The sequence below is a fragment of the Vidua macroura genome, chromosome 2 (assembly GCF_024509145.1).
Source record: "Vidua macroura isolate BioBank_ID:100142 chromosome 2, ASM2450914v1, whole genome shotgun sequence".
NCBI lineage: Eukaryota > Metazoa > Chordata > Aves > Passeriformes > Viduidae > Vidua > Vidua macroura.
This window is the reverse complement of record NC_071572.1, coordinates 3,187,788-3,200,177: the sequence shown is the minus strand read 5'-3', so window position 1 is coordinate 3,200,177 and position 12,390 is coordinate 3,187,788. Positions and strand designations below refer to the sequence as shown.

The 12,390-nt window shown below is 43.7% G+C and overlaps 1 protein-coding gene across 4 annotated transcripts in view; it reads left to right on the top strand.

Moving 5' to 3' along the window:
• The window catches only part of ERG (ETS transcription factor ERG), a 139,603-nt gene that overhangs the window by 96,724 nt on the left and 30,489 nt on the right, over positions 1-12,390 (top strand). For all 4 annotated transcript variants that reach the window (XM_053969919.1, XM_053969922.1, XM_053969918.1 and 1 more), the window contains one exon: positions 11,587-11,804. In XM_053969919.1, the coding sequence (XP_053825894.1) occupies positions 11,587-11,804 (218 nt within the window). The remainder of the gene's footprint in view (positions 1-11,586; positions 11,805-12,390) is intronic.

The following is a 12,390-nucleotide window of genomic DNA, read 5'->3' as shown; positions in this document are numbered from 1 at the left end:
GGTGCTGTTGCAAAAACCAGTCAATGTCAGAGCTGCAGGGTCTGGAATTTGACTGATAACTTTGATAATCACTAGTTTGGAAGAAATATTGCCACAGGGAAAAGCTGCAGGATTTTTCTTGCCACCACATCAAAGATACTGCCACGTGCATTTTCCTTTTCTTCTTCATGTGTAAAATTAAAAATGGGTCACAACCTGTTTCTGCTGCATGTGAGATTCAGCAGAGAGCCACAAGCTCCTACAATCATAAAATGGCTTGAGTTGGAAGAGAAAGGTTAAATTTGTGAGGCAGATCTCTAAAAAAAAAAGGAAAAAGAATTAAACAGTCGAAAATTTTCTGAAGTAATTGTTAATATTTTGTGATTTTGAAGATTTTATTTAGAAAGACATTGCTTAAATGAAGTAATAAGAACTTAGTTTAAAAGCAAAAGCACAAGTGTAAATGGGATTAGATTTTTTTTACACTGTCACAAAGCAATTTGTTTTGCGTGTGTATGTGAGAGTTTCTTTTTGGGATGGTTCTGCTTTGATTTATTTCGGGACAAGCAAAAAATGTTCACTTTGTCTGCCATAGGTATGAAACAACATTTTCTTCTGATCCATTGGTTTGGCTACTTCTCTAAATGCAATATATCAAAAACAATATCAATTTCTTGGACTGATTGTAGTTAATGTTTGAGCTAAAACAACATCATCCTTACTTTATACTGCTTTAGCAGAGTAAATTAAATATCCATGAAGAAAAGCAGGCACTTTATTGCACTTAATTAAACCCTCTCCTGTGTTTGCACCTAAAGAAATTACTTAATGCTGCGACATTCAACCCTGTCTTAATTTCATTAGTCATGTTTTGTGGCAGATGACTAAAATAATGTGTGCAGAAGTATGAATCAAGATATTCATTATAAACAATTATAGGAAAGTATGCTGGGCTATACACTGCAAAGGTTATCGTGACAGGAAGTCATATTTTACATACACAGTGGGCATATTTGGAAAGTTCATTCTGAATTTAGAAGGATTACCCATCTGAGCAATATTCCATATGCTCCTGAAATGGGGAATACCATGAGAGGCATGCAATACTACACATGTATATATCCAGTGTATACATGGGAGCTCCAGAGTAAAAGGTGTCTGAGGAAAAGGAAGGGAGAAAAACATAAACAAAAGATTTCCTGCTGCAATGCTGTGCAAAGATGGAGAGCACTGTTAACAGAGTAAATTTATAAAAAGCAATATAAATTTGTGGTTTAATTCCAGTTGACTAATGTGGAGAAGTCAGTAAAATATATAGAATTTTAGAATCATGGAATGGTTTGGGTTAGAAAGGATCTTAAAAATCATCTTTTTCCCACCCTTGCCGTGGCAGGGACACCTTCCACTGTGCCAGGCTGCTCCAAGCCCCAGTGTCCAACCTGGCCTTGGGCACTGCCAGGGATCCAGGGGCAGCCCCAGCTGCTCTGGGCACCCTGTGCCAGGGCCTGCCCACCCTCCCAGGGAAGAATTACATCAAGACAAAATACACTTGGAAGCGAATAAAAACATCCATAGAAATAAAGATGGCTTGAGCAGCATTTCCAGAAGCTTTCAAGCAAGGAGAGTCACAAGAGTTGGATGTGGTCAGTGCTCTCTAAATAGCAAAGTGAAAGTTTTAAATACATGTGAAGGTGAACACAGGTTTAGTTGAGGTGTTGGACTCGATGGTCTTTAAGGTCTCTTCTGTGAATTCTGCGAACCATCTGAGATTTGCCAGCTGGTTGGACTTGCTCCCACACCCAGCAGAGGCACCCTTTTGTTTTCCTGTGATTTCCTTGGGGCAGGGGATGCTTGAAGCTGCCCTGTAAGTGCAGAATTTCCAGCAGGAAGACGAGTGACCCCCTCATGACACAGCCACGCTCACCCTCGTGTGCGCACGTGCACAAACACCACGCACAGACCCTGCAGGGAAGTGATGGGTCACCGAGCAGCTCAGCTCGTGGCCTCCATCCAAGTGCTATTTCCCTAATGCTCTCGGGCATTCCTAAAAAACGAAGCTTCACTGGAAAGGAAGCTTGTTTGGATGCCTTTTTTTTTTCAGGTTTCCTCAGTGCAGTGGCTGTAAAGATCTCTTCATTCCTTCCCATACATTTTTAATCTCTTTGCTGATGAGCTTGTCCTTGGTACATGCTATGCCTTAGGGAAATGTATTTTAACGCCTGAGTTATTTTTACTTTAAAATTTCCTTAGAGATTGAGGGTGGGATCGTCTAAAAATGTTCATGTGTACATATACTTAGGAGTGTGTGTATAAAAATATATATTGTATGCATATATATATATATAATATGTATATATATTTTAAAAATACATCTACATTTTTAGATACATATTTATATTTTTGTATGTGTATTTATGTATATTATATACATCTTTTTACATATTTATATATTTATATATTTGTAATATATATATTACATAGATATGTGTATGTATATATAACACATATATACATACAAATATATATGTCTACATATATATGCATGTATGTATGACATATATATATGTTTACATATATGTATATATATATATATATAAAATAGGACCATGTAACTATATATAAAATACATCTATGGTGGGTCAACCCACCACCATGAACAAATATTAAATGTAGCAGATCAAGTCATAAATGTAATGTATAAACCTTGTAATTTTCCTTAGATAGCAGAGAAGAGAGTTTCAAACGTTACCATAATACTGGGCAGATCTTTTGAATAAGGCTAAAAAATGAATGTTAAAATTTTTCTTAGTAAAGTTTCCAAACTTTAGGGAGGGTAGTTACTGTGTACAAGGAAAAGCTTTAATTCTGGACAGAGAATAACTCTGATTAACACAGTAATTCTTAAAGAAACCCCAGTTGAACTGCTGGGGCTGGCCAAGATGCAAAGGATTTAAAAAGGAATAAAGAAATGGATAAGTCTGATGGTCTAGAATGGGATCAGTGCCTTGTTTTGGGCACTGCTTGGTCCCAAGACTCTCTCCCAAGGTTCTTTCCTGATACCATTTTGATCTGTTAGCTCCTAGTAGGTGTGTGCAGCCTCAGTTCCCTTCCTGTTGGGCTCTGGGCCACTTTACAAACCTGCAATCTGCTTTGCAAAACAAATTTATGCTGGAAAGGTTGCTGAAAAAACACTCAAAATGTTTGTATTTTTAAACGGAGTAGATTGGCTGCTCCTTCAGATTGATACAGTCCTGTACTAGAAAAGCAAATTAGCAGAAACAGACTAGCCCTGGGCTGAGATAGAAATTCAAGGGTTCTATATCAATTTTTCCCCAGTTTTCTAGGCATTTTGAAGGCCTAGAAGTTAACAGCCAAGCATGAAGGAGCAAAAAACCTCAAGCTTTCAAAGTTTATAATTGACAATACTCTCAAGATGAAAAGAATGAAAAGTCTATTGTATTGACTGAAAAAAAAGTCATTCAAACGTTACTGCTCAAGCTCTTTCCATGGATGGAAGTGCTAAAATAAGCATACAAAGCTCCAGTTTCTTTAAAAATGCAATATATTGTATGCAATATACAATCTGCAGGATATATTTGTATTGTTTCCAGCCCTGGTGATTTAAGGTTGACATAATCATTCAGGAATACGTATTCTGATCATTGTGCTGCTGCAACCCTGCGCCTTCTTCGTTCAGCTCATGGTGCAGCTGATAAAACCTGGTGCTGCCTCAGTGTTTCAAATAATTTTCCAGCACTTTGCTCATGCAGGATGAGATTTTTGAGGTCCACTTTCACTCAGGAGCCCGCTGCAGTCCTCTGGTCATTGTGAATGGGCAGAGCTGCTTCCAAGCAGCTTGAAGCCCACTCAGGTGTTGAGATGGGCTGAAATAGGTGCAGGGTGGAAGTTTTCATCTCTGTGGCATCTATAAAAGAGTTTCCTACTTCCTTATTTTAAATCTTGGCTTGGTGTTAAACTATTTATTTGCACTTTGCTGACAGATAAAAGCTGCAGGTGAAATAATTGATTGTGAAGTGACAACTCTTTAAATCAGGTGCTCGTGCCTGCTCTGGAAAGGGCTCTACTCAGAGTGATAATTTTAATGTGTGAAATGCAGGGTAGTCCCAAACACAGCACACAGCTTGGCACAAGGGAGATATGTTTTCTAAGACCAATTTTTAGTAATTCTGCCCAAAGTTTCACCATCTGCAATAACGAAATGGTGATTTTTTTTTTTTTATTTTCTGAAGCACTTGCAGACGTGGAGTTGAATGGCTCATGCTGCAAATATTACCTTATGGTTTGCTGACATTTCAGGAATGACAGTTTATGAGAAATTGTGATAAGGCACCGGGGTCTGCATTTAAATTTATAGTATTTCAGAATTTGTTCATTAAGACACAAAATATTAAGCCTTTGGGCTTAGCCACGAGGCCTCTGCTCACGTTAGCGGTGAAGTCAGAGTTACGCAAAGACGGCTGCAGGATCAGGCCTCAAACATCTGCTGTTGTTTCCCAGAAATTAATCTGGCCTGCAATTCCATAACATCAGTTTGATGGATGCTTGGTTATTCCTTTTTTCAAGTGGGCCTCCAAACATCCTTGTATTTTTCTCAGCAAGAGGTGAGGAGAGCTGATAAGTGGCAGCACCGGGCCTGTGTTTGGATTAACACGGAGTCTCCAAGTGCTCCCTGAAAGGAGCTGGAGGATGTTGGCTGAGCTGGCAATCAGATTCTCATGGGTGGAGGTGAGGACAACATCTGTCTTTCCTATCTTGTACTTGCCAAGGCTTTTTGTTGTTCCTGAACTCTCCTCATGAATATAATATGTGGGTTTTTGTCTGATCTAATGAATCCAAGGCTCGGAGATTTAGAAGGAAAACATATTCCAGATGTGTGTTGCAATTCCTGACTCAGGTGACTGCATTTTAAGCAGTAACCTTTTCCAGTATGTTCCCCACACCAGATTGAATATCCTCCTTCTGCAAACGGTCAGGAGAGACTTGTACAAGCATCATGATTAATAAGCTACAGCAAGGCTAAAACATCAATCATTTGCCTTTTGTTTCACCCGGTTGCTGCTGGATGCAATGAATCCAAGGCTCAAAGGCTCAGCTTTGGAGCAGGACTGCAGATTTTGGCTCTTGAAGCAGTTCAACCCCAGCTTGTTCCCTCGTGCAGTGGTGCCTGTTGCAGACGTGAGCAGAGTCTCAGGCTGGAAGAGTTCCCACTGCTCGGGGAGGTTCTGGTGTCCAGCCTCCCTGTGCTCTCTGCTCCAGCCTGGAAATGACATTCCTGGCCTGTTTGGAATTAGGTTTTCACTCCAGATGAGCAGCTTCCTAGAGCATCAGAAGATGCAGTCTGAGGGAGGATAGGGTAGAAAAGCAGCAAGCAAGAAGAGTGACTCGCTCAAATCTTGTGCCCTCTGTACTCTCCTCCACACTTTCACCTGTCCTTTCTTTCAGTAACAGCTGTAATTCAATTTACAAACCTTCAACAACCAATGGTGTCAGGTATACAAGGGATACTGAGAGCACTAAAGCATGGAAACACTTAAGGAGCTAATTGCACGGCCTTGATGAGAACAATCTTCCCTCAGAAAATGCAGGCCCTCTCCAAATGTGACTGTTTATTAGAAAGTTTTAACATCTGCAGAACACACGCTGGTGTGTTACAATTAATCCTCATAATAAACAGTTTGGTGAAAGTTTTCGTATAACAGCTTTTGGTTTAATTTAGAATGAGAATGAGTTGCAGTATGTCAAAATTCTTTTTAGAACAGAGAGGTTTTTCTGACCTGTAGACATCTGAGAAATGATAAGAACCAGCCCATGTCTGAATGGATTGTGGCTGTGGGGAGGTCAAAGCTTGTGCTTACCTATGTATTATCATGAAATCAGATTAGAAAAGCAAAATGTGTTTACATCATTGAGGAGAAATATTATAAAACTGGTGTCAAAAAACAGATTGTATAAATGCAGTGCACATGGCAAAGTTAATTAAAAGTTCTTTATTGCAGTGTTGTTGTAAGCCAGGGGTCACAGGTCCTTTTGGGAGTCTGGGAATGCTGTCTGAAGAAGCAAAAAATGCATTTTATTTCTCTAGCATCTCAATGTACAATGAGGGGTTTTGGTGTGTTTGTGTCCCCTCACTCATCCTCCTCCGTGGGTGAAGTTTTTGCCCAACCCCGTCCAACCTGGCCTTGGACACTTCCAGGGATGGGGAATCCACAATTTATCTGGGCTACCTGTCCCAGGGCCTCACCACCCTCACAGCCAAGGATTTCTCCCTAAAATAGAACATAAACCTGCTCTCCTTCAGTTTAAAACCATTACTCATGAAAAAAAAAACCAAACAGGTCACAGTTTAAAACCATTGTCCATTCTAACCCCTGGGTTAGAGTGGCCCCCAAAGTACTTTAAAATCCTGCTACTGTGTTTATTCCCCAATATCCCTCATCCCAAGCAAATTCTGCTGCACAACCAACCACACACCTTATTGTCTTGTGTAGCCATTTCTTAAGTTTGACCAAACTTTAGAGAAAACAAAACAAGTCTTTGTCCTGAGTTCCTGACATTGCATTTGAAGGAGAGGGCGGCTTGCATGTGCTTCTCATGATGGGAACTACTTCAATCACATTTCCTGTAACTTCATGTTTCTAGGCCAAGTAATCTTGCATTTGATTAAGTAAACACCTTTGTCCTAATGACTTTATGCCTACTTTAAAGGCGTTGCTGTACCTATTGTTCTACAGATTTGTCAGTCTGTTATTCTTTTTCTTTTTTTAAACTTATCAGTGAAGTGTAAGTCAAAACCAAATAGAGAAATCGTTTTGTTCTTTTATCATTAGTACAGAAAGTCCAAAGGAGAAGACAGGTTTTCCATAGTACAAGCAATTAAAATATAAAAAGAATATAATGAAGGAACACAGGTTTGTTTGGGTTTTGTGTGTTTTTTTTGTTCTTTTGGGTTTTGTTTTTTTTTTCTGTGATGTCATGAGGGGAAATATGTGGAGAAAGGAAGATGGAATAAAGAAAATTCATGTTCAGTATTGACCTCAAATACCAACAGCTCTGCTTCACAGGCTTGCATGAAAGACCCTTCCCACCTTCTCCTTTAAGCTCCATGTGTTCTTTTCTTCATATCCCTTTATTCCAGACATTAATTACAAGAAATTAAAGGCTTCATTTCTGACATGTCATGAGAATATGTTGCATCGTGTGAAATCCAGGAAGATAACACATTCACTGCAAAAATTATTGTCAAAAGGGTACAAACCTTTGCAAAAGTGAATGAAGCCTGTAATGCATCTGTTTTGTAATAATTATTAATGTTTACATTTCTTAATCCCACTTACGGCTTGATGTTGCCAAACTGCTCCAGAGACAGCATTAATATGGATGAGAAAAAGAGATTAACATGTAAATGAGTAATGAAAAGCATTTACTAGGAATAGAACTGCCATCCATATGTAATAAAACCTTGGCAAACATTGTCAGTATTAATAGCTTTGTTTACATTTATACGTGGCCAGACCATGCCTCTATTTTTTCGTGATGGTGAGTTCTGACAATTTTTATATTAGATTTGATCCAGGAGCTTGCATTTGTGATTATAACACAGAACAGATTTTGAAGTCCCTGTATTTAGGAAAGAGATAACCCACACTGCTTTCTGTCAGCTGTTCCAGGACAGCAGCTTGCTGTTGGAGCCTTCCTTTCAGAGCTCACAGTTTGGGGACACCATGTTATGCCCATTATCAGACATTCCTGTATAACTGAGAAATGCTTCCTGTTGCTGACTGCTATTTCCGTGCTTTTCTCCAGGATGAGATTCAGGGGTGGTTCTGCCAGGTTGGGCTCTGGTGGTTCAGCATCCCTGGCTCTAGCAGGGTCAGTGGATTCAGAAAAGCCTGGGCCACAGATCCTCATCTTTTAAGTGGTCTAAGTTGATCGCAGGGGCTAAGCTGATCCCTCTGGGGCCAGGCTGGGAGAGCTGGGGGTGCTCACCTGGAGAAGAAAAGCTCCAGGGAGAGCTCAGAGCCCCTGCCAGAGCCTGAAGGGGCTCCAGGAGAGTTGGAGGGGGACTGGGGACAAGGCCTGGAGGGACAGGACCCAGGGAATGGCTCCCAGTGCCAGAGGGCAGGGCTGGATGGGAGATTGGGAATTGGGAATTGTTCCTGACAGACTGGGCAGGGGCTGGGATGGAATTCCCAGAGCAGCTGTGGCTGCCCCTGGATCCCTGGCAGTGCCCAAGGCCAGGTTGGACACTGGGGCTGGAGCAGCCTGGCACAGTGGGAGGTGTCCCTGCCATGGCAGGAGATGGAATGAAGTGATCTTTTAGTTCCCTTCCTACCCAAACCACTCTTTGATTCTCTGATTTAAGATCACTGAGTGGAAAGAGAGGCTGAAGAGGACGTGAGGCTGATTCCAGCATGGGCCACGTTCTTTAGTTGTGCTGACTCCTCAACATCTTGGAAAGGCTTCCATGGCCAGTGCAGCTTTTGTCACCCAGGGAGGGGGGATCCATGTCCTGCTGTCCTTCCAGACAGGCCACCAAGACCAGGGAGGGTGAATGTCAGAGGATGTTGTGGAGTGCACATTAATGAGCCTCCACACAGGGCCCGACCCACAGCACACAATGCTGGCAGGAACTCAGTGATTCCTCCAGAGCCTTCCCAGGCCTGTCAGCGAGCACTAACTGATAACCAGCAGGATGGAGTACAGATGAGTGCTATTAAACCACAGCTAAACTCAGGCTGAGCTTGCTTTCTCCATGAATTTTCCTCTGAAGCGTGAAGTTTAAGTCTCTGGAGCTCATTTAATGTTTTGTCTTGTTTTGTATCCATAGTTGTAGATTTTCACACAGCCGTAGGTGATTTGGTTTGTATTTCCAGCATTTACAATGCTCGTCAGGAAGTTTAGATGTTTGCATTTTCCCTCTTCAGGCAACATAATGGACACCCATAGTACAAGCAGGGTTTGTTGTCATTAGTAATGCCAATAAATAGAAAACCCTTTTTTTCTTGTTGTTCTTTACATTTATACTTACCCTAAATATCTATAAATTAACTTATATTAGGTGGAGTCATTTTTAATAGGAACCAGAAGAATTTGCTTTGTGTCACTTTTGTGGGGGAGAATGAGAAATAAATCCATTATATAGTGCTTGATGCCTGTTTTGAAAAGGTCCATTAGCAAATGGTTTACAGAGTTTTAATGTTTTATTTACAATCTGTATCAGCTTTCTCCTCTATAATTCACACTTTAATGTATTTACTGGAGCTAACTCTTTCAAAATTAACATTTTGTTACGTGTTTTTCATCTCATGGATTGGGGCAGAAAAGAGGGAACTGTGCATTCAGTAGTGTCAGGCATGGGATACATTGCGATCATCTGGCCAGGTTGTATTTGTGTACACATATATATTTAATTTCAGGGAGTTAATTTGATGAAAAAATCTCGTGGACTGCTGAGAAGGAACTCTTTCTTTTCCTTCCAGTGTAATATCTTCTTTCTTTAGTTCTTGTTCCGTGATCCCTGCTACTTTATTATCCAAGCACATCAAGTTCCCTGCTGTCTCTCAGTGGAGCCAGGGAAGAATCCGTGGGGAGCAAGGCACCAGTGGCCATCTCCCCCCACATCTCCTTGGCCTGCAGGTTTTCTCAGAAAAGGCTCTTTAGAAAACCTTCAGACCACCAACAGCAAAGGTTTCTGGCATGAGAGGCATGACAAAAAGGGGAGGTGTTATCCTGGCATCCTTTTTGTCTCACAGAACCAAAGAGGCAGAGGAAACTGGTTGCAGGTTGGTGGGAGAGTGTGCAGAACACAGAAGGAAGGGTGGTAACTGAGAAGTCACTGGTGGCAGCCCAGTGGTGATCCTTGCACTCAGGTGACATCTGAAAATCAGCAGTAAAAAGGTGCAGAGTACTGCCTGAGCCCTGTGTTAGTGTTAGTAATTCAGTCATGAGTCTCAGGGAGCTTGAAGGCCTGAGATCCCACTCCCCAAATGCTGAGATTAAGGGGTGATCTCAATTTTCACGAGCAGTAAGAAGCTGGAAGTGATGTCCTCACCTTTGCAACTGCAGAGCAAACTATGAATATCAGCAGAGTGTACCCCAAGGGCTCACAAACCAGGTGGATAAAAAGGAGGAATGCAGAATCACAGAATAGAAACCCACAAGGATGAAGTCCAGCTCTTACCCCTGTGTAGAACATCTGCAAGGGTCACACCATGGGTCTCAAAATGAACAAACACTGATTTTTAGGGCAGCATGTGACTGCTGCAGCTCGGCAAAGCCCTCTTCCCAGCAGCCAGAGAGGGTGGGAGCCTGCAGACAACCACCCACCCTCCCAGAGCTGGGGAACTCCCATCCCTTTTCTCTTTCTCCCTTCTCCTCTGCTGACAGGACCACGCATTTCTGGCCGTCAGCAGCAGATCTGGCAGGAGCACAGCCCACCCACGCTGCCTCACGGAGCTCCCTGCCCCGAGTCTGGCTCAGGATTCCCCCCACTCCCTGATCCTTGGCCCCCACACTCGCAGCCATGGCCAGCTGGCCCAGCCTCCCCCTCAGCTGCCGTCAGCCCCTGGGCTCACACGGAGCCTCCTCGCCGGCCCAGGGCTGGGGATTGTCCCCACTATGGCAGGGAGGAGGTGCTGGGCTGCCCCCCTGCTCCGTTCCGTGCCACAGGGCCGGGATGGCAGGATGGAGTCACACAGTGGGTCACTACTGTCCTTTCACAGAGTCACCGAGGTTGGAAAAGCCCTCCCAGCCCACCGAGCCCAAGCTGTGCCCGATGCCCTCCTTGTCACTGAGTGCCACGTCCAGGCACTCCTTGGACACCTCCAGGGATGGGGACTCCAACACCTCCCTGGGCAGCCTCTTCCAGTGTGGTATTCACACTTCCAGTGCTTGAATTTGCACCCTTATGCACCTTGTCCCCCCAAAGTGACCCCTGGACAAGGTGGATGTCCTCAGAATTCTGCTTTTGGAGGGTGCCCCCTGAGCCTGTGCACCACCAGAGGAGATCAGGAGTGTGGCAGCCTAGACCTGCTCTCGTGGCTGGGGAGCCTCATCTCAGGTGGGATGTGTCCCTTCAGGGGTTTCAGCTCTTCCCACACTTCCTGCTGGACGTGCTGGCTACAGGCAACTGCCTCACTGACAAGACTCAGCTCCAGATAGCTCAGGGAAGGAATTGGCGCCAGCAGGAATGGTTGGCAGCAGGGATAGAGGGTCACTGTCCCTCCCTCTGGTGTCTGTCTGGCCTCCAGACAGATGTTATGACACAGAATCCCAGAATCACCAGGTTGGAAGAGACCTTCAAGACCATCGAGTCCAACCCAGCCCCAACACCTCAACTCAACCCTGGCACCCAGTGCCACATCCAGGCTTTGTTAAACACACCCAGGGATGGTGACTGCACCACCTCCCATTCCAGTACTTTATCACCCTTTCTGTAAAAAACTTTTTCCTAACATCTAACCTGATTTTTTCCTTGGTGCACGAGACTGTTCACCTCCCTGTGAGATGGACAGGGCCTTTTTCCTTGGGGAGCACTGTGATGTCTGCCCCGAGCCGTGGCTGCACTGACCTTTCTCTGGTTTGCAGGAAGCGTTATCGGTGGTGAGCGAAGACCAGTCCCTGTTCGAGTGTGCCTACGGATCACCCCACCTCGTCAAGACAGAGATGACGGCCTCCTCCTCCAGTGAATATGGGCAGACCTCCAAGATGAGCCCACGTGTCCCCCAGCAGGACTGGTTGTCACAGCCCCCGGCCAGAGTCACCATCAAGATGGAGTGTAACCCCAACCAGGTTAATGGGTCAAGGTAATGAGGCCGGTGGTGGCTCAGGAACAGGGATTTTTGTGATGGGTGTGGCTCAGGTGTCTAAATCTGTGTATTTAGCACCATTTTAGGTGCCTCAGGATATCCCACCCATCCCAGAAGGCTCCAGGTTGCCCTACCTTGACCTGCCAGCTGTGTTCAGGTGTTACAGAGGGTCTAAAATGGTGCTACAGGCACAGACTTCTCGTGGGCTTGTGCAACACCTTTCCTCTGACTGCTGATAATTTTTGGATGTGAATTTGCTTTGCACACCAGGTGAAAGAGCACATATTAAAGTTAATAAAACGGGGATTTGCTGTAGCCTGGAGCAGCATCATTGATCCATCGAAGGGTGTGGTGTGTGTGATCTAACAGTCCGTGGAAGTTGTCAAATCCAGCAATTTGGGCAGTTTTCTTTGCTCCAAAGATAACCAAACAGGGAAACACTGGAAGTAAAATCTTGTCATGGCAGAGGGAGTGAAGTGTTGATCTTTCCTTTTGTAGTTACTGTAAACGTAATGCCAAAAAGTGGAGCTGGATTTAAGAACTCATGCTGAAAAAACAACATAAATATGGAGGCAGGCAGGGG